The 22,737-nt window shown below is 44.5% G+C and overlaps 2 protein-coding genes across 9 annotated transcripts; both read left to right on the top strand.

The window, feature by feature from the left end:
* Nucleotides 1–1,440: 1,440 nt before the first annotated feature.
* Nucleotides 1,441–5,420, top strand: LOC134036576 (neurofilament heavy polypeptide-like). The gene is made up of 9 exons (XM_062481575.1): nt 1,441–1,536; nt 2,000–2,053; nt 2,137–2,249; nt 2,337–2,439; nt 2,617–3,201; nt 3,357–3,482; nt 3,599–4,888; nt 5,070–5,121; nt 5,239–5,420. The coding sequence occupies exons 2-9, from the start codon at nt 2,030–2,032 to the stop codon at nt 5,352–5,354; spliced, it is 2,409 nt and encodes an 802-aa protein (XP_062337559.1). The 5' UTR covers nt 1,441–1,536; nt 2,000–2,029; the 3' UTR covers nt 5,355–5,420.
* Nucleotides 5,421–6,248: 828 nt separating this feature from the next.
* LOC134036464 (pituitary adenylate cyclase-activating polypeptide type I receptor-like) lies at nt 6,249–21,770 on the top strand. 8 transcript variants are annotated; one of them, XM_062481431.1, is made up of 15 exons: nt 6,249–6,610; nt 9,021–9,230; nt 11,412–11,517; nt 14,181–14,291; nt 14,577–14,677; nt 14,766–14,863; nt 15,034–15,166; nt 16,103–16,256; nt 16,745–16,805; nt 16,919–16,988; nt 17,184–17,275; nt 17,936–18,016; nt 18,431–18,560; nt 18,919–18,960; nt 19,125–21,770. In XM_062481431.1, exons 2-15 carry the CDS (start codon nt 9,189–9,191, stop codon nt 19,350–19,352), a joined length of 1,449 nt encoding a protein of 482 aa, XP_062337415.1. In that variant the 5' UTR covers nt 6,249–6,610; nt 9,021–9,188; the 3' UTR covers nt 19,353–21,770. The 8 variants fall into 8 exon arrangements, with proteins under 8 accessions (XP_062337415.1, XP_062337413.1, XP_062337417.1 ...); XM_062481429.1 differs by having other exon boundaries at nt 17,933–18,016; XM_062481433.1 differs by having other exon boundaries at nt 6,250–6,610; nt 19,138–21,770.
* Nucleotides 21,771–22,737: the final 967 nt, after the last annotated feature.

Genomic DNA, 22,737 nt, shown 5'->3' with positions numbered 1-22,737 from the left:
ACTTGGCTGTCTAAACCTGTGTTCTTTTTCCGTCTCTGCCTTTTCACGTGAATGAGCACAATGATTAATTCCTCGCCTTACTAAACCCAGCAGGAAAGAGAGGAGTGAGGGAATTGAGAGGAGGAGGGTGCAGGAAAAAAAGCACCGGGCCCTGCGACGTCTCAACAGGTCTCCGGCCGAGCCCCTACTGGGATCAGGCTGGGTCTGTGTCTAAACATCCCTTCTACATTGCGTCGGAGATGAGTTGCCATGGCGATCCAGCTGCCAAGGGTCTTGTTGAGGCGAGGGAGTGGGGGGGCTAAGGACTGAGGGAGAGGGAGGCTCCTGTGGAGAGCCTTATTGAGTGGAGGAGATGGGCATCATCACACACTCTCTGAAGACGCCGAGCCATACTAACGAAGGCACGAAGGAGGAGGAAATTCCGGACTCATCTACTGTTCACAGTCACTTACACTACAGAACTGTTTACTTACTTTATCTTTCAGATGAATGCCTGAAACACAATTCAGACAGAGTTCCATAAACAAGAAGTAATCCTCGATATTTGTATCATGTATAAATGTTAAAGGTATTAAGTATATCACAAAGAAAGAGCTGGTGGACTATCTCTCATCTAGACGAGAAAAGTCTCATGAAACCATTGAGGTTTTTGTCAAATCTGCCTTGCCAGGAACAGTATACTAAGCAAGAGAGAATTTGTCTATAACTTTCTTTTTTACTTGGGGTGCATACAAATCAGCCGAATACATTTGAAAATATATCACGAAGCACTGAAATCACCAGAACAGCAAAGTAGACTGTAGGTTACTCTGTTCTCTTCCTGTAACCAGTAAGGGAATAGCACTTGATGGCAGTCTGGAAGAGGGAGAGAGCATTTGCCATGGAAACAGGTCTGCAGCCACTGATTCAAAGTTTGTTTTTCTAGCTATTAGAGAGATAAAAATAGACAGGTCTGCTGACTGAAATGATAGAGTGATGTCCATTTTTTCCTCAATGGGGACTTTGCTGAGAGTCCTTAACTGGAGGTGCAATCACAGTAAACCCGAAGGACCCATAGAATCGTCTTTGAACCCCAAATAAATCACATGAGATGAATTATCAATTATTCCGTTTAGGTACTTGGAATCATATCCCATCATCTCACTTTATGAAATGCTAAATAATCTTTGAAATACATTGTGGTACTGAACAGGGTATAACAAATTATAATTTGAATCAGCATTTCATCGGCCACCAAATTTTACATATGCCTACGCTTATCAATTAACACATAAGAACAGGATATTGCATGCTTTTCCTCTTTGATATAACATTTTGATTAAATTAACATCGACATCGTCACATCAGGCAATACGGATCATAATAAAAGTGTCACAATGTTACTCAACATTCCAAAAACTGCATCTAGAACTTTGATACAAGCATAATCATTCACTGGCGAATCAACACCGCTAAACGACCTATTTAGTGCGCTAACTGTATTTAATCGAAAAAAGTTACCCCAATCAACGGTTCCTGTTTGTTTCTTAGTGTGAGGTACGTACTCTCATTAATCACATCATGTAAAACTTAATAATATGTAATGTTGCGTGGTCTCATTTGTCAAAGGACAATTAAAAACACAGAGAATGGCAGCGTAACACAACGAACTACTTCTCACCTGTCGACTATTGTAGGTTCAGCACATGTGACTACTGACTTTACACACATTTATTTTAAATTTGACTTTTTCAATGAAGTATTTCGAGTCGGTTCCCAATATTTTAGGCTTGGTTAACCTAGCCTGAAGGATGATCTTTCAGGCAGGTTCCCACCTTTCTCTATCACGCTCAACATAACCTGCGTGAGCGGTTGGGCTAGGCATACGTTGGATTTCCGTAATATTACAGATCGTTTACAAATCGTGATGTATATTTCTAGGTCTACATCTGATCTAATAATGTTTAACGTTTTTGTAACAAATGTTGATTCAAAACAATATTATTATCTCATTCTCTAGGGCAGTAGTCATCTGCTTGATGATGAATCGATGATGGATTTGTGTAAAGGACAGGTAAGATTGGACTATTGGACTGGTAGCATGAGTATCACTACAACCATCCCCATAGACCAGTAAATTCACTATGTATCTTGCAGAAAATTATCATACGACAGTTCTTGATCCTCAAGAATCTGGGAGATGTTCCTGACCAGGTCAGCTTGGAACATGTTAAAGATATGCTGTTGAGAGTGAAAGGATTCGAACCAGCGTAAGCAAGCTTTACGCTTCTCACTTTTGACAATTCTATAACATTCACTGAAAATGTGTGTCCAGTGATACATGTCCACTTCTGTAGACCTCAACATGTCCTCAGTCGTCCTATGCTGGAGGAGATTGAGGAAAAGGTCTTTACAGAACTGGAGAAGGAACAACGTCTCTCTAAGCAGTTTGGGAGGAAGGTAGGCTATGAGACAACATCAAGACATTTTCTCATGAGACACCCAGGAAAATCCTGGTAGTGGATTATCTCATTATCTCTCTCTCTCTCTCTCTCTCTCTCTCTCTCTCTCTCTCTCTCTCTCTCTCTCTCTCTCTCTCTCTCTCTCTCTCTCTCTCTCTCTCTCCCATTCTTCTAGGTCACCTTGGAGGGACTTGAGATGTTCCTGTGCATGATCAGGCCATCGGCCGAAGCTAAGGTCAGGAATCTCCTCCTCCCCCTGTTTTCCAACCTGGCGTGCAGCGCCGTGCATGACACGAAGGGCGAGCGGGAGTCATCTCCACCTGCTGGGGATGCAGGGTCTCCAAACAAGCAGGTGCCAACAAGCACAGCAACGCTGCTCCAAAGAGCTGAGAAGCTGGTCCCTGAGTTGGTGACAGCTACTCTCAACTACCTCCTGGAGGATAGAGAAGAGCAGCTATGGGGATCCCTGTTCAGCTCTGACCAGCCAGGCCTCACCTCCATGGAGGGGCCGTGGGCCAAGGCAGCCATTGTAGATGTCGTCAGGCTTGTGGAGGATGCAGCCAGCTCTTTGCTGCCTCCCCAGGACGTCTCAGCAATGGCTTCCATCACTCACACAGTGGTGAAGAACATGGTGGTTGCCATCTTCCAGAGGTTTGAGCATGCCTTGACATCCTTCCAGCTGATTGGACACGACAGCACGGAATTTGATGGTCTGGATGTGACTCGTTCTGTGACGTCAGCCATCGTTGATGACATGGAGGTATTATAATTGTGTCTTGTTTTTCAATATCATACAGTACATATACATGTAAATAGATCTCAAGATAAGGTCTTCCTGGCATTGGTATGTGTTAAATTCAGAGAAACCTGCAGCACATGTACTTAAATAATACTCCTAATATACTTTTGCTGAAGATGGAAAACATGGGGACTGATGTACCTGAGGACTTCTCCAACCAGATGTGTGAGATCGCCACCACAGCTGCTACCCCGAAAGTTTCCATGAAAGATCTTCTCCTGGAAGCAGCTACAGCTCTCAAGGTAAAGGCCGCAATTGCAGGAGTTAAACATTTCACTATTTCCTTGTGAATCCATTGACACGTATTGCCAGACACAGTGTGTAATGTGTGCCAAAATGTTTTATACTCTGTTAACAGAACAACAACATCAGCGAAGGCTTAATAGTGGAAGATGGCCTTCCTGAGGCTGCCCTCGAGATGTCTGCCGAGGCCAGAGGTCCTGAGGCTGCCCTCGAGATGTCGGCCCAGGCCAGAGGTCCTGAGGCTGCCCTCGAGATGTCGGCCCAGGCCAAAGGTCCGGAGGCTGCCCTCGAGATGTCTGCCCAGGCCAGAGGTTCTGAGGCTGCCCCAAAGATGTCTGCCCAGGCCAGAGGTCCTGAGGCTGCCCTCGAGATGTCTGCCCAGGCCAGAGGTCATGAGGCTGCCCCAAAGATGTCTGCCCAGGCCAGAGGTCCTGAGGCTGCCCCAAAGATGTCTGCCGAGGCCAAAGGTCCTGAGGCTGCCCCCGAGATATCTGCCCAGGCCAGAGGTCATGAGGCTGCCCCAAAGATGTCTGCCCAGGCCAGAGGTCATGAGGCTGCCCCAAAGATGTCTGCCCAGGCCAAAGGTCCTGAGGCTGCCCTCGAGATGTCTGCCCAGGCCAGAGGTCATGAGGCTGCCCCAAAGATGTCTGCCCAGGCCAGAGGTCATGAGGCTGCCCCAAAGATGTCTGCCCAGGCCAGAGGTCATGAGGCTGCCCCAAAGATGTCTGCCCAGGCCAGAGGTCATGAGGCTGCCCCAAAGATGTCTGCCCAGGCCAGAGGTCCTGAGGCTGCCCTCGAGATGCCTGCCCAGGCCAAAGATCCTGAGGCTGCCCTCGAGATGTCTGCCCAGGCCAGAGGTCCTGAGGCTGCCCCAAAGATGTCTGCCCAGGCCAGAGGTCCTGAGGCTGCCCTCAAGATTTCTGCTGAGGCCAAAGGTCCTGAGGCTGCCCCCGAGATATCTGCCCAGGCCAAAGGTCCTGAGGCTGCCCCAAAGATGTCTGCCCAGGCCAGAGGTCCTGAGGCTGCCCCAAAGATGTCTGCCGAGGCCAAAGGTCCTGAGGCTGCCCCCGAGATATCTGCCCAGGCCAAAGGTCCTGAGGCTGCCCTCCAGATGTCTGCCCAGGCCAGAGGTCCTGCAGTTTCCATGGAGGACGTTCTCCAGGAACTAGTCATGGCTCACAATGATAAATTGATGAAGGCAGTTATCACTGAGGTCACCTTAGACCAGGTTCAGCCTTCCCCGAGGTCTCCGAAGACCACTGCTGCATCCAGATTCTCAAAAGAGACTCTGAGCATCCTCCTAGAGGTGGAAGCTCCCAAGGTGGAGCCTGAACTGTCAGATGAGAAACCCAGCGTGGTCATCGGCTGTGTCCTAGCAACCACTTCTGATCTCCAGCACCCCATGGTGAGACACAACAATCTATTGATGTTCTGAAAAATAATAATTATTATTTTTGTATTAACTTTTCTATCATGTTAAATAGCATTTCAACGTTTTGTTATTCACTCTGGATAATGTCTAGTCTATGGTTCCTACTGTAGGGTAGATGTTGTTTCTGTTCTCTTACATGGTTCTGTGTTTCTAGAACATTCAGGTCCTGGGAGATGTGTGCAGAGACGTGGCAGAGGTGAACCGTGGTGAGTATAGGCCTACCTGTTGATCTCGACATCCAAATCGTTTCTTGTGATGACATATATGTGTTCTCCTGTGGCATGCAGAGTATGAATAATCATCATCAGTGTTGTCATTTTCAGATGTCATTCAGGACCTTCCGAAAAAGCGTAAGAAAGGAGGCATCCGTGGATTCTTCCGGCGTGTTCGTAAACTGTTTTCCTGCCGCTGCTGTGGCCTCCCAACAGAGGAAGACTAGCACCTTCCCATGTGGACCATCTGAGTCATCACACCAGCTGACCAACACATTTACAGCTAATTAAAAATGCAGGTGTAAAGATGTGTATTTTTAGAGCATATTAAAGTATAATCATACCCAAATACTTTGAGAAAGTGGATCGCATTTGTTGATGCAATCATGGATTTATAGGCCATCTATCAAATCAGCCAAGCTGGGTAATCAATCTTATGCTCGGATCTAAATGCTGGTTAAATGTTCGGATCATCCTCCCTTCTAGACACACGGTCTACTCGCTGACTTGACGCTTTAAATACCACTCACTCTCTTAGGAAAACTCAATCATAACAGGCCTGCCTACACTGGGACATCGAAGCAGGCCATTTCGTCATTTTCACAGCATGCGTGCGATTCAATACCGCTGTCCAGGGTCCTGAATCCGATGAACCAAACTCTTGTTTTGCCTGCGGCTTAGTCGAGTGGGCTAAATGGTCGTGAACCATGTCGCTTTTTGTCACCAACTTTGAAGCTCAACTTTGCACTTTGTGCAAATTAAGTTGGTATTACAAGTAAGGCACCAGAAAAAAAGCTATTCTGTCCTCCACTTGGTTTGTAGTGAATAGTTTTTTTCTGATGATTGAAACAAATTTATGCAATAAGGCTTAAATCAGCATAACATCACTCCTGGACCGCTGGGATATGTTAAATAATTTACTAAACATATGTGAAATTGCGTCCATAGGCGAACTCTATTTTGATGAACTTCACGAGAGTCACTTTATAGGCTAGCCCCCAGCTCCCAACAACTGCTCGACGGGGGCGGCTGCGCGAGACCGAAAGTATAATATGGCTACTTAAGTCGTTGTTACAGCCTGTCTTCGTTCTCTATTTCATATAGAGAACATCAGCGAGACACAGGGCTTGTCTATTAACCGAACAGCACTACAGAAAGCTATTTCCATTTAATCCTTTTCGGTATCGCCAACGACGTTTGTTTTTACGCGTCTTCTCAGTCTTCGTTGTCTGTTTTATGCTATACGCTTTTTGAATAAGAAGTTGTTGTGCTGGGGCGGGTTGGAATGTCCAGAGGCACAGACACCCCTCTTCATGGTGCAGCCTTGGTGAGCGCGCGCTGCAGCAGCAGCAGCACTACCTGTCATTTGAACACGATCTAACCAGTCTGCATGTTTCCAACTCTTCCAGACAACGACCGGATTGTCTTTTTCTTCAGTAAAGAGGGTAAAGATTATAGTTCCACTGAGACCAATGGCTGCGTGGTAAGATTCAGTACAATTACGCTATTTTATTGTATAGCATTAGGCTGTTATTGTACAAGATCTGTACCCTCTTATGTGTTTCGCCTTGGCGTAGCTGTCAGATGCATTCCTTTATTTCAAGGCTGAATTGTTGAATGCAAGTGAGTTAATTGGTTACCCAAGAGAACCGTGAAAGAGAAAAGGTTCCAAATGCAAAAGACAATCTGGATATTTCATCTTAATGAGGAATAAAAGTGAGTGAGTGAGTGAATTCTTGCTTGGGTTTTGCAGCAGACCACGAGTATCGGGACGGGTGGCTATCTCTCCAAGGAGCTTTTTGGTTGTGTTGTGGACGATGTTATGTCCTAGGCCTATATGTAGGCTACGCTGGCGTTTTTGCTTTCAAGGGCTAATTGCAATTATAAGGAATAGCCCAATTGTGTATGAAATATATGCGTCACTCATTAATGCACTTAAAATTGAGGGAAGGCAGATTAATTACTTGCGTGTTGCATTTTTTATGGACTGAGTGATTGACTAATACTATGTAAAAAAAAATCCATCAATGTGTTTGTGAACCACAATTGTCAACCATGCAATGAATGTGTCTGAAATGTTGCAAACTATTGCGTGATAATACATGCATAAAACATGTGATATCCTGTAAATCTACCAAACGTTTCCTATTGTGAGATTACTCACCCACCGACAAATATATACGAACCATTTGGATGTTATGGTAATGTTTTTTACAAGATGAAACCTCATCATAATGGCTCATTGTTAACAGGAAAGCGTGATTAAAAGCATTGTCTTTCCTCTATGATGATATTGCATGTGTAGCATATCTTTGGGGGTTAAATTAATTATGTACAGTGGTTTGGAAATCTTACAGAGAACAACAAAACAATTCTGAATGTATTTGATACTGATTGGTATTTGTGAGGTTGTTGTTATCACTGAGATCCATTTTAGAAAAGAAAAAAAAAACGTTTCTTGCAGACTCTATCTTTCACACACTGTGTGAAGTAGTAACAGGGCCTACATGTCAACTTAAGTGGTCAAATTGTCAAGATATGAAAAGGATTATGATGTGGGAATTAATGTATGTGTAATTGTGCCTGGCTTGTGTGTGTATGCTCAAGCAAATTAGCATTCTTCAGTGCACCAACATAAAGAGACACACAAGTCTAGTTTCATTGGCTTCCCAAACTCGTCAGATAAAATGGTCAATAATCAATAGTATCCACAATCAAGTCTATGAATGGGAAGACCAGAGCCAGTCTTAGAATCTTTCATATTGGGTTCATGATCTTCTCTAGTGTGCGCTCACTCAGTGTGATGTCCTCAACACGGATCCTCATAACCCCAGGGGCCCTCACTCCTACGCAACATGGCTGACATCTGCCATGTGTCACAGGGGCCCACGTCACTCCAACGCCCAGCGGAGGTGTATCAGCATGCTCTGCACTGGCAGAAAGATCCGCATTTGGAATTTCATGCTACTCATTTGCCATATCCGGTCATATACGTTAAATGCCGACTTGAATGTTTTTCCGGACAGTACGTCGAATGATAACGATGGACAGCATTGTCGATGTAGTCCTAACGAGCGATGACCTCGGACTTGACTGAATTGGTACGGTGGAGAAAAAAGAGAAAAGCCATCTCATGTGCGTCTGTCTACATCCCATCCGGGCTAGTATCATCTCTACTTGACAGGCACTATCCTTCTCTGTATCTATGGGTTTTTCCCCTAAGCACAGGCTGTTCTATTATTTGATAAACTAACCGAGAGCTGGTTTAGGAGTAATTGGATTCGCAACTAGAGGGTAGAGACAGAGACAATCTTGTGTGTGTGTGTGTGTGGTGAGTCCTTGTGTTTGTGCGCATTCTGTATTGTGTTGTATGTGCATCTGTCATGTCCTTGTGGGTGTGTGTGTGTGTGTCTGTGTGTGTGTGCGCGAGCGCTATAACGGCTGAATGTTTGACGTGATTCATCCGTTTTTTGGGGGAAGTTTTAGGGATGACTAAGATCCGGGGCGGGCAGGGAGGGGGTGGCGACAGGGCTCTGTGCCGTCTGCACCCAGACATCAGCACTATCACACCCCTCGAGCTGCTGCCTGACTATCTCCATCTCATTATGGTCACGGTGTCATGACTGGAAATACCTAATAAACCCGCTGAGCCCTCACCTTTCCCGCTCTCTCTCCCCCCGCCCCCTTCCTTGCATGAAGCTGTCAGGGAACATCACAGAGCTGATGAACACACGCTAAACTGACGAAGATGCCAGTGTGTGTATATCATTACGAGCAGGACACCGTGTCAAATGGGTGCTCTACGTAATGCTGTTTAGGATTGACTGTGTGTGCGTGTGTGTGTGTGCGGTGGTCTTGCTTCTGATGTAAGGTTGTGTGCTCCTGTGTTTCAGACATCTTGATGTCGGATTGTCGTAGAGCCAAGTGGAGTTCTCTCAGGGGATTCCTGTGAACACACACGCACACACAAACACACACATACACATACCCACAAGTACACGCGTACACACACTAGCACAGCAGTGCAGTGCATCTTGGAGCAGTATACTTCACAGGACACAATGAGAGGCCACCTGCTGACTGCCATCCTCTTTCTGCCCTTGGTGAGTACAGAACCACTCTGCTGACAACACACTCAGCCTGCCGAGGTGGAAAACAGGGGTGTGTCTGGATTAGACAACACGACTAGAAGTGTGGGTATCATGTGTTTATATGTGTTTCGGTTTATGCGTTTGTGTATGTGTGTGTGTGTGTGTGTGTGCGTGTGTCTGCGGTGTACATGTGTGCGTGTTCTGGGTGCGTGTGTGCGTGTGTCGTCGGAGCTGTCCCTCTCTGGGGTGCTGTTGTGGATTCATGTGTGGCTGGGAGCTGCGGGCGATTTAATGAAAACGCCATATGCCACTCCAGCACATCAGCCTACATCCCAGGTCTGTGCTCCGCCTCTCTGGCTGCAGGCAGCTGACCAGGCCTGACAACAGCAGCAGAAGGGACAGGGGGATGAATGGGGTCAGACGGCTGAGCGGCTAGGGAATTGGGCTATTAATCAGAAGGTTGCCGGTTCGATGCCCGGCTGTGCTAAATTACGTTGTGTCCTTGGGCAAGGGACTTCACCCTACTTGCCTCGGGGGGAATGTCCCTGTAGTTACTGTAAGTCGCTCTGGATAAGAGGGTCTGCTAAATGACTAAATGTAAATGTGATGAAGCACTATTCAGCCAAACTGCAATATAGCTCCTGGGCAGAAGCTGAAGCTATGAGAAAGAGGTGTGTGTGTGGGATGGTCTTCCAGTGGCGTGGTGTTGTGCAGCATACATAGTACATGTCATGGAGCAATGTTCCCAGCACCCCCTCGTCCATAATCACCTTGCGCTCCATCCGTTGTTGTTTTTCAGCACCCCCCCCCCCCCCCCCCTTAAACCCTAACACCCCCTCCCCATTTGAGGACATCAGCAACACTGCTTCTTCTCACCCTCAGTGCTTAGTCGGTTGTGTGATGTCCATGTTCTGCTGGCGGTCTGAGGAATCGAATGAAAGTTTTATGATGTCAGCTGGTTACTGCTGGGAGGTGGGAGCCACTGAGCTATCTGCTTCTGTCAAATGGGCCTGGGGGGAAACTGTGAGTTATACGGATCCAAAACTTACCTGGACAGGGATCTTTACACAGGTAGGAGATGGGAGAGATCAGAGGGCAGGGGAGAATTGTGGAGATTGGTTTGGTAATTTCAGTGGTCTTTTCCCTAAATGAGGGACCTTGACTTTCTCCAGTCACTATTAAAAAGGTCTTTTGGGTGTGTTTTCACACTCCAGTGATTTGTCTAGAATATGTGAAAGCTCACAGCTGGCCTGCTAAGGAGACGAGAGACTGGCATACAGACACGCCATCATCATCAACAACAGCTACAGTCACTCTAGAGACAGCTGCTTGTTCTCTTCCGGAATGTTTGTGTGTGCTTGTGTGTGCTTGTTTCTGTGTGTGTGTTTCTGTGTGTGTGTTTCCGTGTGTGTGTTTCTCTGTGCATCTTTGTGTGTGCATTAATGCGCGGGGCCAGTGAAAATGTCTGTTTAGATACAGAACATGTCTTGTCATCAACTGTGTATGATGTTTCACCAGCACAACTCTACACTTCCACATTCAGGTGTTTTCATACTGTTTGTAAGTTCCATGTTGACCAGACGCACAACTGTTAAGGCCTGCCCATATGTGGATGACGAACTACCTGGTGCTAAGCAACATAGATGCTCATTATTATAAAATACAAAGGGTTGACAACATGGGGCACATCTTTGAAGATGAAAAAATATAAAAATGTCCCCAGACCTGTTCTCCAATAGGAGGTAATAACATAACTCGTAATGAGGCTGGTTCCATCAGTGACGGTAAATGTGTCTCAGGCCAAGGCAGCTTGTTTGATGATGGATCCTGCTGAAAGGAGAGGAGGATGAGTGTGTCTGCAGTGAGAAGGTTAGGGTCACATCACTCACTACGGAGGGGGACATGGGGCCAGGGTGGAGGGTGCAAAGGTGGAAAAGCTGAGAAAAGAAAAACAGAAGAGAAATGAATTCAGGAAAAACATGAACCATGGAGAGACCACGATTACACTGACAGGACCAAGGAAATTGTATTTTTCAAAAGTGTGAACTGTTCTTCTGACTGCGTCTGAATTGTGTTCAGTGAATTTCGTAAAATTGTCTGTATAATAGACACAGAATTCTCTTCCTGTTTATGTACTATATTTGTGGTGGAGTGTATTCTGAGTTTTGCCTGTGTGTTTGTGTGTATTTTCAGGTGGCCTCCATGCATTCAGAGGTCTTCAGCTGCATCCTTCAACGGGAACATGAGAAGTGCATGGAAAAGATTGCGCTGCATGACCCTGATGACGACCTAGAATATGGTATGAGTCTGTGAGTGTGTGGTGTTTGTGAGAGTTTGGTGTACGTGTGTGCGTGTTTGTGAACTTTTGTGTGTGTGTGTGTTTGTCTGTTTTTAGATTTTATACAGCTTCTCACTGTCTTGCTTCCCTCAGGAGCCCCTTTAAAATAAACAGGGAATCAAGAATGTAAAATCTGGAAGCAATCATCCTGTTGGACAGAGAGAGGGTTTTTATTAGCTACAAGCAGCTGAGAACTAACAGACAAACAGAATGCATCTTAGCCTCCTCTCTGACTCATGTGCTCTTTGGCAGCCACAAGGCCACTCTGGAGAGAGAAAAAGGGCCACTTTTGAGAATAACACATTTTGGAAGGAAAACTGCTTTTAGTCCAGATCCTTTCCCATAACTAGACATTTAGATGACGGAAGAGGGATTTTTAGAATCCGTTTGTATATAATCAGAAATTATATGTGAAACGTCAGGGCGAATTATTGACGTTACGTAGATTTCTGACACTGTGTTGAGATGCAGTCTCAAGCTATGTTTCACCAGAGAACCGCAGAAGCAGAACCGTATTACCCAAAATTCGTTTTTGGATAACGGAATAAATCTTTCATGCTAAAAAACAACCTTAGCCTACAGCACCTGACTGTACTGACTATTTCAGACCATGTGGTCAGAATCATTGGCCTGTACCGCCCCTTTAACTGATCCCTATCTCCCTTACTGTGCCTGGAAACAGAGCATCCCTATGTTTCTGCTGACAGAAAATCGTTTCCCGCAGAAATTAAAAACGCCAAGTTAGCAAAAACCCGTCTGGGGAAGAGAGAGAGAGAGAGGGAGAGAGGGAAAGAGAGAGAGACATGGAGAGAGAGAGAGTGAGAGAGAGAGAGAGCAGTAAAACGGAGAAAAAGAGGAACAACGATTCAGGGATGGAAACAAGCGAAAGCGAGGAAGAAAGGGGGAGATAATGGAAGCATGAAGTCCCTGCTTGCTGGCAGGTCTTTACCCATATCCGGTAGACCACAGCAGCAGAGAGAGGGACTGCAGAGATCAGGACCAGAAGGATGGTAATGAAAGTTCATCATACCTGATAACATTGTCATGAGGTACGATAGCATGACTGTTTAGAGCTGGACTGCATGTGTCCTCGTACAAAAGAACGATCTAACAGCAAAGCTTGTAGCCCCAACATTCAATGTTAAATTGAAACCAGATTGTGATTTTATCCAGGCCTCTTTTGACCTGTGATGTAATTTTTTTCTCATTGGCTGATGTAGAAAGTTCAATACATGTCTGGCAGGTGTTTTATAGTAAGGAATCAGTACCCGGTGATTAGTATTCTGTTTGAGTTGGATTGGAATCTGGAATACTATTATTGTACAATTAATGTGGTTCTGTCCAAGCTGTGTTAGTCCATCATTTGTGAAGAGATAGAGGTGTATGTGCGATTCCCTCAGTGTGAAAATGTATCTGTGTGTGTGTGTGTGTGTGAGTAAGTAGCTTATGAAGCATTGCTCATGTTCGTCATATTCTCAGTTGTTCCATGTCTGCCACACAGTATCAATAACATTATCTATTACTTATAAAACACACATTGACTTGAGATGCATCCTAGCTGTGCCTGTGGTTCTGGCCCAGTGATCCAGACAGTGCCTGCATCAAGCAGGCTACCTCTCTGTCTCTCTGCTGTGCTCATTGGCTCCTAGTTGCCCTTTAAAAGGTAATTGGCTTTGAGTCCAGCTCACCAGACAGAACCCAAACAGATTAGAGCCCATGGCAGGAGGAAAGGCTTTCTGCCCAGACACACACACACGCATGCACACACACACACATGCACACACACACACACACATACAGATATACGCAGATACAAATACACACACACACACAGACACACACACACATATAATAACTGTCTCTATAGCACAGTCTATCCTGTTTATCAGTGTATCATGCAGGCCCATTCAGAGAGAGGGAGAGGGAGCGACAGATAAAGATACATATTAAGGTACATACAGTACGGTTTGCAGTGTCTGTCTTTGGAAGAAGGTGTGGGAGACAATGGCTTTGTGAGAGAAAGAGAAAAATGACACAGTCAGTCCTAGAGATAGAGACTGGAGAAGCATAAAGGGGAACACTGAGAGAGATTCTGTAAGGTTCCACCAGCTACATTTAATGACTAATTCAACTGGACTAAAAGCCAAACTGGCTGACTGGGTTTCTTGCTCCACTCGTTTAAGACAAATGACTGACGTTTAACCGAGCCATAACTAACTGTCCCCTCTGACTACCCTCACAGACGTATTTTGCTTGAGTGACACAGTGACAGTTTGCTAAGGTCAAAGACATAAACAGGGGGGATGTCTTGGTTTGAGTAGTTATAAGAGACAGCTGGCAGAAATTTGCAGACGTTCGGTAATTGAACAACTCTAAATTGTTGTGAATTGTAGATCTTGGAATAAATACACTCAGTTCTCCTATACCAACCACAAGAATGATCCCACTTGATTCTCCTGAGAGGAGACACAGTGACATCATCACTGTATCTGGCTCCGCTTTTAACTCTCAGCATGCTCTCCAAAGCTCGGACTTACACATAGAGCATTGAGTCCAGTTTTGCTTGTCCCTGGCATGTGAGATATGTACCTGCTGTGTCTGTTGTGTGTCCTGTGCCCCGCTAGCGTGCCCATGGACGTGGGACAACCTGACCTGTTGGCAGGCTGCCAACGTGGGCGAGGAAGTGGTGGTCAACTGTCCAGAGCTCTTCCACGCCTTCATGGAGCCAGAGGACGGTATGTGGCAGTGACACAAGTTACCGTGGTGATGCCGGTTACTGTGGGTGACACTACAGTAGCTACCCGACAGGAGTTTAACTCCTGTTGAACTCCTGTCCTTGAAACAGTTGTACATACGGATGTAGCCTGGTAATAATCACAATCACGTATTCACTTAACAAATACTTTTATTCAAAGACACTTTCAAGGTTGGATTTAGACCTTGGATCATTTGATCGGCATGCAATCACACCACTGAGCCATACCCTCACCCCTGTGATGCATGTGTGCTTTGTGTTTCAGAGATGGGGAAGATCACCAGAAACTGTACGTTGGATGGATGGTCTGAACCCTTCCCTCAATACGAGGAGGCATGCTACTTTGAGGACAACACCACCAAACCGGTAGGACTCTCCCAGCGTCGTCCCAGAACCCCCACTGGTGTAACAGTGATCAAATACTAACATTCCATCCACGTCTTCCTTCCTTTAGGATATGTACTACGCCTCAGTCAAGGCCTTGTACACTGTTGGCTACAGCACATCGCTGGTGTCACTCACCACAGCCATGGTCATACTCTGCAGATTCAGGTGAGCTAGCCAACTGAAGCCTTTCTCAGTCCTAATCCTTTCTAAGTGTCTTGAGGTGTCATGATAGGTTGTTTCTTATTGTCCTTGTGATGGCTATAGGATGGTATGTGGTTGCCCCGTCACGGTGTCCAGACACTAAAATATCTGTCATCTTGTCTCTAATCTCCCAGAAAGCTCCACTGCACTCGGAACTTCATCCACATGAACCTGTTTGTCTCCTTCATGTTGAGGGCCATCTCAGTCTTCATCAAGGACGGCGTGTTGTATGCTGAGGAGGACAGCAACCACTGCTTCGCTCACACGGTCAGTAGTCCTGCGAGAACACAGTCAGTACTGCGCGAACACAGTCAGTACTGCAGAGAACACAATCAGTACTGCAGAGAACACAGTCAGTACTGCAGAGAACACAGGCAGTACTGCGCGAACACAGTCAGTACTGCACGAACACAGTCAGTACTGCGCGAACACAGTCAGTACTGCGCGAACACAGTCAGTACTGCACGAACACAGTCAGTACTGCAGAGAACATACAGACAGCACCAGTACTGCGGTGTGGACCTCTTCTAGTTTCAGCTCTTGCTGGTTATTGCAGGAAGCCACGTCTGACCTCATGCTCAATCTTTACATCCAGGTTTGATATTCTATAAGGGGCATCGTTTTAAGTAAGAGGAGCTATTACAAAAGACATCTTGTAAAACAAAATCTTAGAATCTTATCTCATCTACCTGAATACCAACATGAATCCAACACCGCTCAACAGCAACATGCACCTCTTTGTTCTTATGTGTGTGTGTGTTAACCACAACTAATTAGCCCCTCCTATGGCTTTAGTGGGGCTATGGAAATCTACCATATATGAGAATTTGCATATCAATAGCTTCACTGTTCGCTATCGCTCAGCCTTCCCACTGCACTCCCATCACCATGGCAATCACAGGTCACCTTAATGACATCACGGAGGTCTGAATTGGATCAGAGGATAATTGATCAAGTCCACAGAGGACATAGACTCTATTAACATAGTAACATTGAATTATCTTTTCCCAGTGTAATGTTTAGGGGAAAACAGTAGTTTTTGACATTGAACTATACAGCCAAATAATTTCCACATGCCTACTTATGAATGCCTCCTTATTTCATATCAACTGAAGGGTATATTTGTAGCATATTAAATGTGACATTAGGGTAAGACCTTCTGAGGTGCTGAAAGGTAAAGGTGTTTTTTTGTGTGGTTCCCAGGTGGCTTGTAGAACAGTGATGGTGTTCTTCCACTACTGTGTGATGTCTAACTACTTCTGGCTCTTCATCGAAGGACTGTATCTCTTCACCTTATTGGTGGAGACGTTCTTCCCTGAGCGACGATACTTCTATTGGTACACCATCATTGGCTGGGGTAAGCATCCAATCACAGCTCGCTATCATCCAATTTACAGTATGGAACTTTTTTTTTATAGCCTAGTGTTATCTGCACCAGATATAATTAGAGCAATTGCATAACTTTGACAGCTGTAGAAGGGTTATCATTAAATACAAACTAGATTATCACAATTAATCAGTGGAGCATTAAAGATATAATTACTACTGTGTTTGTTTCCAACCTCCACTCTATTATTAGAACTTACATGTTATAAAAAAACACAATTCAGTTCCTGTTATTTACATTTAGTCATTTAGCAGACGCTTTTATCCAGAGCGACTTACAGTAAGTACAGGGACATTCCCCCGAGGCAAGTAGGGTGAAGTGCCTTGCCCAAGGACACAACGTCAGTTGGCTCGGCCGGGAATCGAACCAGCGGCCTTCTGATTACTAGCCTGATTCTCTAACCGCTCAACCACCTGACTCCCAACTGTTATATACTTCTCTCATATTTTACTCTCTAGGCACACCCACCATTTCTGTAACTGTGTGGGCAGCTCTAAGGCTTCATTTTGATGACACCGGGTATGTGTAACCCTTTGTTTCAACCATACTCATCTTTTGCATGAGAGCCTGTATGTCATTGATGAACATGATATGACGTTTTTAAAAACAACTGGTTTCTTCTTGTTCTGCAGCTGCTGGGACACAAATGAGAACACTGCCCTCTGGTGGGTTATAAAGGGACCAGTGGTGACTTCCATCATGGTGAGAGTGACTCATGCTTTTTGGGATAGTTACATAGCTGAATATAAAGGGTTTATTTGAGTCCTTCTTTTAGTTTCTCTTTGTGTACTTAAGATAAACTGAGTAATTCTGAGATTTAGTGTGACGCTCATCTCCTGGAATTGATCATTAAAACAAATGTGAGTCTGACTGTGTGCTGTTTTATTTATTCTGCAGATTAACTTTGTCCTCTTCATTGGCATCATAATCATCTTGGTCCAGAAGCTACAGTCTCCTGATATAGGAGGAAACGAGTCCAGCATCTACCTGTAAGTGGGAGAACTGTGGTGACCGACATGGTAACACTAGGTTATACAGCACTCATCAGACATATAGCTAGTTGTTTCCTAAGGCATTCAGGAAAGTGTGTTCACAACCACCAATATCAGAGAAGTGAACATGTTGACGTTTTAGCTGAATATTATTCTCTATTATTCTCATGAGTAGTATGTTCTGCATGACAGGATCTCTTTCTCATACTGAATTGCTTGAGCTAATTTTTTGAAGCCATGATGACAGATTAACAGAAGGCTATTACGTTTGAGACCTGGATGAGAACTTGTGGCATTATGTGTTGAATGTGTATTAAATGTGTAAAGTAGTACGTGGGGGTAATCTTCAAGAGTAGGTCTTTGACTCATTCATGATTTCATGCTGATAATGCTGACAATTGATTTTACTCTCCTTGCCGGCTTCCTGTTGTCTGTCGCTGGACGAGTTTTCTTCGTCTCAAAGTAGTCGTTTTCAGTCTCCGTCTTGATCTAGGCTGCTCCTCTCAGATCAGTCCAGTCGGTGGAAGTGGTGTGGAGAGTGATTGGTCCTGTGTGCTCCATAGTAGTGCGCCCACTGTGTGTCGTTGTCTCTAAAGACGTGTCGTCTCTGTTGTGTTTGTTGTGTTGCTGTTGTCTTCGTCACGTGCAATGTAGCAGCTGTGCTCAGAAATGCTTCAGTGAGCCCGCTCAGGCTGTTCAGCATTCCTGCAGGATGTCCGAGCTATCAACCATCACTCTGTAAGTGTGGGATTGTGCGTGTGTGTGTGTGCGTGCATGCCTACATCTGTGTAAACGCGTGTGTGTAGATTTTGTGAGTGTGTGTGAGGCCTGTAAAGTCCCGTTCCCCCCCCATTACTTTGCTGTACTGTCGAGTATCTTTGTAGTGTGTTCACTCATTATATGCTTAGAGGCCAGACCAGCCTAGGAAAGATGGGATCTGGATGACAGCACAGTTTTATTAACCTTCCAATAACACTGTGCCAGTCAACCTGTTGTTTCAGGCAACACCATCTTATTCAGCGTAGAACACTTTTTTCTTTTCGGTTTGTCGATTATATTTGTGTACACAGATTCTGTCTTTGTAAGACGTGTTTTGAGCATATACTGTGGTGTTGTTTTTTAATGATCATGACTCCTCTGTGTCGTTGACAGACGTCTAGCCCGTTCCACGCTCCTCCTCATCCCCCTGTTCGGTATTCATTACACGGTGTTTGCCTTCTCCCCAGAGGATGTCAGCCAGAGAGAGAGGCTGGTGTTTGAGCTGGGCCTGGGCTCCTTCCAGGTAAACTGCTTTTCTCAGCTCCGTGGCTGAATTTCAGACCTCAATCCTCGTTTCCTTCAGTAGCATCCTCAGTGGTCTCCTTCTCTTCAGAAGGTCTCCTCTCAGAGCTTCTCCTCTGACACACTGGAGGAGGAGAGGAGAAAGGAGGAGAGGAGATAACTACACATACCCAACTCTGATCTTTTAGTTGTTTTGTGCATTGAGACATGATGACTCCTAATGGATCCTGGCTTCGACCTTTACAACTGGCAATAGCTAGCGTGAATTGTACACGGGAATGAATGGGATTTTAGAGGTGAAAGCTAACAATGTTACTAGCTGCTCTTTTCATCCGGGTGTCATTTGTCTCATCTTCCAGGGCTTCGTTGTGGCTGTTCTCTACTGCTTCCTCAATGGAGAGGTAAGCTTGTCTCCCTTTTCCATTTTTCATGTTCCAAAATAATATTAGGATCTCAAACATTTGAGTCTTTCAGTAAAGCCGTCAGAGCATGAGCTAACAGACCTAGAGCAGGGGAGACCTCGTCCAGACTTGCAGCTAAGTACATTAAAAATGACCTTGTGAAGTTTCTCCCTGAAGGTGCAGTCGGAGATCAAGAGGAAATGGCGGAGCTGGACGGTGAACCGATACTTTGCTGTGGACCTGAGACAGCAACGTCACCCTTCCCTGGCCAGCAGCGGGGTGAACGGGGGGACGCAGCTCTCCATCCTGAGCAAGAGCAGCTCCCAGATCCGCATGTCCAGCCCGCAGGCAGAGAACGGGGGGAGTCTCAACCTTCCGACCTGAACGTCTGACGGGCTCCACGGCTTGATCCCGCCCCCCTATCCCTCCCTCCCTGCCTCGTCCGACCCCGCCCCAGTCTATCCACCCACTCTGTCTGGTCCAATCGCACCCTCCATTTAATGAAGCATTTATTGATGACAGATAATACATGGTAGTGTTGTTAGTGGGAGAACATCAAGGCTGTTTGCATCTTCTAACAGTCTTTTTTTCTAGAATCCCGTTGTGGTAGTAGTTGTTGTGCACACGGAATTGTGTTTGAATAATTGTAGCTTCTCAAAACAAAATTGTTGTTTCTTTTTTCCAATGTTGTGATACACCTGCATTCTACAGGTATATCCTTCTAAGTGTATTCACCAAAAACAGCGGCGTGGAGGTGATTGAGTCAGATTGCCATGTAGGGCGTGGAGAAGTGCTGTACAAAGTGTGAAGTAAGCTTCAAAGTGCCATACAGGTTGCTTCATCTCACCTATTATGGATCCAAAGAGATAAAGCAACCACAACTTTGCCATTGCCTGTAAAAATGCTACAGCACTTCTTTATAATGTTCAAGATCATAAATTGTCAAAATATCCTTAAGATCACGACAGTGTTCTCTTTTTATACAATCAGCCATAGTACAGAGTATGTCAAACGTGAAAACAACTCATGGATCCGCTCCTTGTAAATAATGAATGTTGTTGTTGTGATTCGTATTTTCTTTTTGCATTTCCTGTATCAGCGGTACAGTACAGTGACAGCCTTTTCAAAAAAAGGAACTGGAGCCCAAATCTGTAGAACTCATCCCATGTGTTGAGACTGTATTCTATGGGAAATCCTCTCTGCCCATCTGAATTGGAATTGTTTCATTTTATTTTACAGTAAATGATTGTCTTATTGTTTTGATCGTCGATTCTGGTTGAAAATGTTCTTTTCTAAACTACTGCTATTTGCTCAGAGAGGTTTGATACTCCAGAAAAAGGGGCACCCACTTGGAAAAGTTTGAGTATATTACATATTTATTTGAGTGTTTATATAGCATGTTTGCTTACAATAATACACTAAGGCCTGCATAAAATGAGGGTTATGATCTTACCTATTTAGAAGTCTAAGTCTACTTCCTGCTTTTGCTCCTCTCAGGAGGTTCTGTCTTTTAGCAGTCATGTTAGCAGTCCAGAACACTGACCTTGTGCTCTGTCCCCTGGAGAACCTCCCAGGACCATCAGTTAACACTGGCACTTGTCCACCTTCATTCAGTACCCCAGAACCACTACTAGAACCTACGTGTTTTATTTGGGTGCAAACCTTTTGTTTTATTAACTCATTCATTCCGAAGTGCCTACTCACAATAAATGATATCCTGGGTTGTAGATTAATGTGGACAGAGTTAGGATTAGTTCCGATTGAACTTTAGTTTAAATATACCATTTTTCTTAAAGAATGTAAGGAGATGTTTTAATTGCTATAATTTACTTTTTTGAGTAAAGTTGCCTTCAGGCCAGGTAAGCAGAATGTTCTGAAAATATACCAATAAGGGAAACAAAGTTGTGAATTTATGCCTAAACGACGACACTATGTATACAAGACTGCTTGCTATTTAAATTATATAATGATCTGTTTCTTAAGTACAGAAATTCACCTTTGTTGAAATGATTTGTGTTAAATATTAGACAAGAGTATTATAGCTACACTAAAGTCACTAAACTCTCTAGTAAAACCAATTTGGGAACCTAAGATAAATGACTATGGATGCACACAAAAACGGTATCTTGTTGAATCAATACTGATACTGATACACCCAAAAAACAGAAATTATTTTCCCATTTTGTAAGGGTACAATCGTGAATCTGTATTTGTTATTTTTGTAGTCTTTCTTTTTTCCATGTAGTCTCTGTATGTCTTAAATCACACAATATTTTAAGAAACTGTCTAAACGGTATTCAAATACCATTCATACTAAGATGTAAAGCATTGCTGTATTGAGCTCATGTGCAGTTATTTCTGGATCTCTGGTGTAAAAATGAGAATGTAGAAAAAGTATTTAACATGTATATGTTTAGATTTGTTAATGAACCAACAAGGATGTAAGTTATTTCACGTACTGATGTCCATAGCAGTATCTATGTGTAATACTGTACATACCTGTGACACACTTTTGTGACAAGCGATAGTCCTCTTGACTTCAAGCTTACAGTGCTGTGATGTAAGTGCCATACATATGTACAGAAAGCTCAAATGTGCACAATGATACTGGTCTCTCAAGTTTTCCTGTCTGATAAAACGACAACAAATACTAATGGACAACAAAAAGCCTTCGTTTAATGATGTCCAGATCTTGTACCATCAACGTTGTTGACAGAATAAATACCAGTACACAAGATAAGGAAATTGAGACAAAAAAAGGGAATAGATAGAGTGATGACTCAACACTTCAGAGAGGCATACTGAGACAGGTGGGGTGGGGGGGGGGGGGGAAGGAGGGGAGAAAGGGTGATGGAGTGATGAAAGAGTGTGTGTGTGTGTGTGTGTGCCTGCAAAGAAGAAACGTGTCAGAGATCTGCCTGTAAAGAAACGACTCGTGCTGCTTCTTCATGTTCTACTCACCAGCTGTCATTCTGAGTCCAGGCACTCGGATGGAAACGACCATGTCTCAAAGCTGTTACCGTGTGTGAAATGAAAACGAGCTCCTCTTCAACGTTGTTTCGTGTGTCTACCACTAGGTGGCAGTGTTTGCTTTTGCCTTTTCTGTCCGTGCCCGAGTGAGTTGAAGAGGATGCAAAGTGAGAGGATTTCAAGAACTTTCTGTGTGGAATGCCTATTTTTTTCTCTCTCCATAATTGTATGTGTGTGATGATGGCAATTTCCAATAGACCATCATTTGATAATTAATTGACTCAGAGCCCAATCTCAAGAGTCAAACAGGCTCTTGGGCTCAAAGCTGTTTTTGGAAGATGTGGTCTGGAAATGTCCCTTGATCAAGAAGATATTCATACGTAGAGGTGGCATATCATATCTTTTGTTTATGCTTGCCTTCTTTTTGGCAGGTGTGCCCATCATGTTGAGCTAGTAGGACAGTGTATAGTCATCGAACCCTGAATGTACCATTGTTGCTGGGCTGATCCTGATCTTTGCCTGATCTGCCATGGTGTACAAATGATGTCCTTTGATTGATGTATAGTTTTTGCACATGGTTGAACCTCATTCTTGACAAAGACCTGTAGTATCTGTAATTGTGTTTTTGTATTTGGGTTTTGTGTAATCAGTGTTTATAGTGAGTGAATGTGTGAGTGTGGGCATTTGGATGTGTGTGTGTGTGTGTGTGTGTGTATCATGTGTGCCTATATCCATGTTCAATAGTGCAATGACGACTTCTCATGAAGATAGATCATGTAAATGTCAAAGAATTCTACAGTTTCATCC

Source organism: Osmerus eperlanus, chromosome 16, assembly GCF_963692335.1.
Source record: "Osmerus eperlanus chromosome 16, fOsmEpe2.1, whole genome shotgun sequence".
Lineage (NCBI taxonomy): Eukaryota > Metazoa > Chordata > Actinopteri > Osmeriformes > Osmeridae > Osmerus > Osmerus eperlanus.
This window is presented reverse-complemented; position numbering and strand designations above follow the sequence as displayed.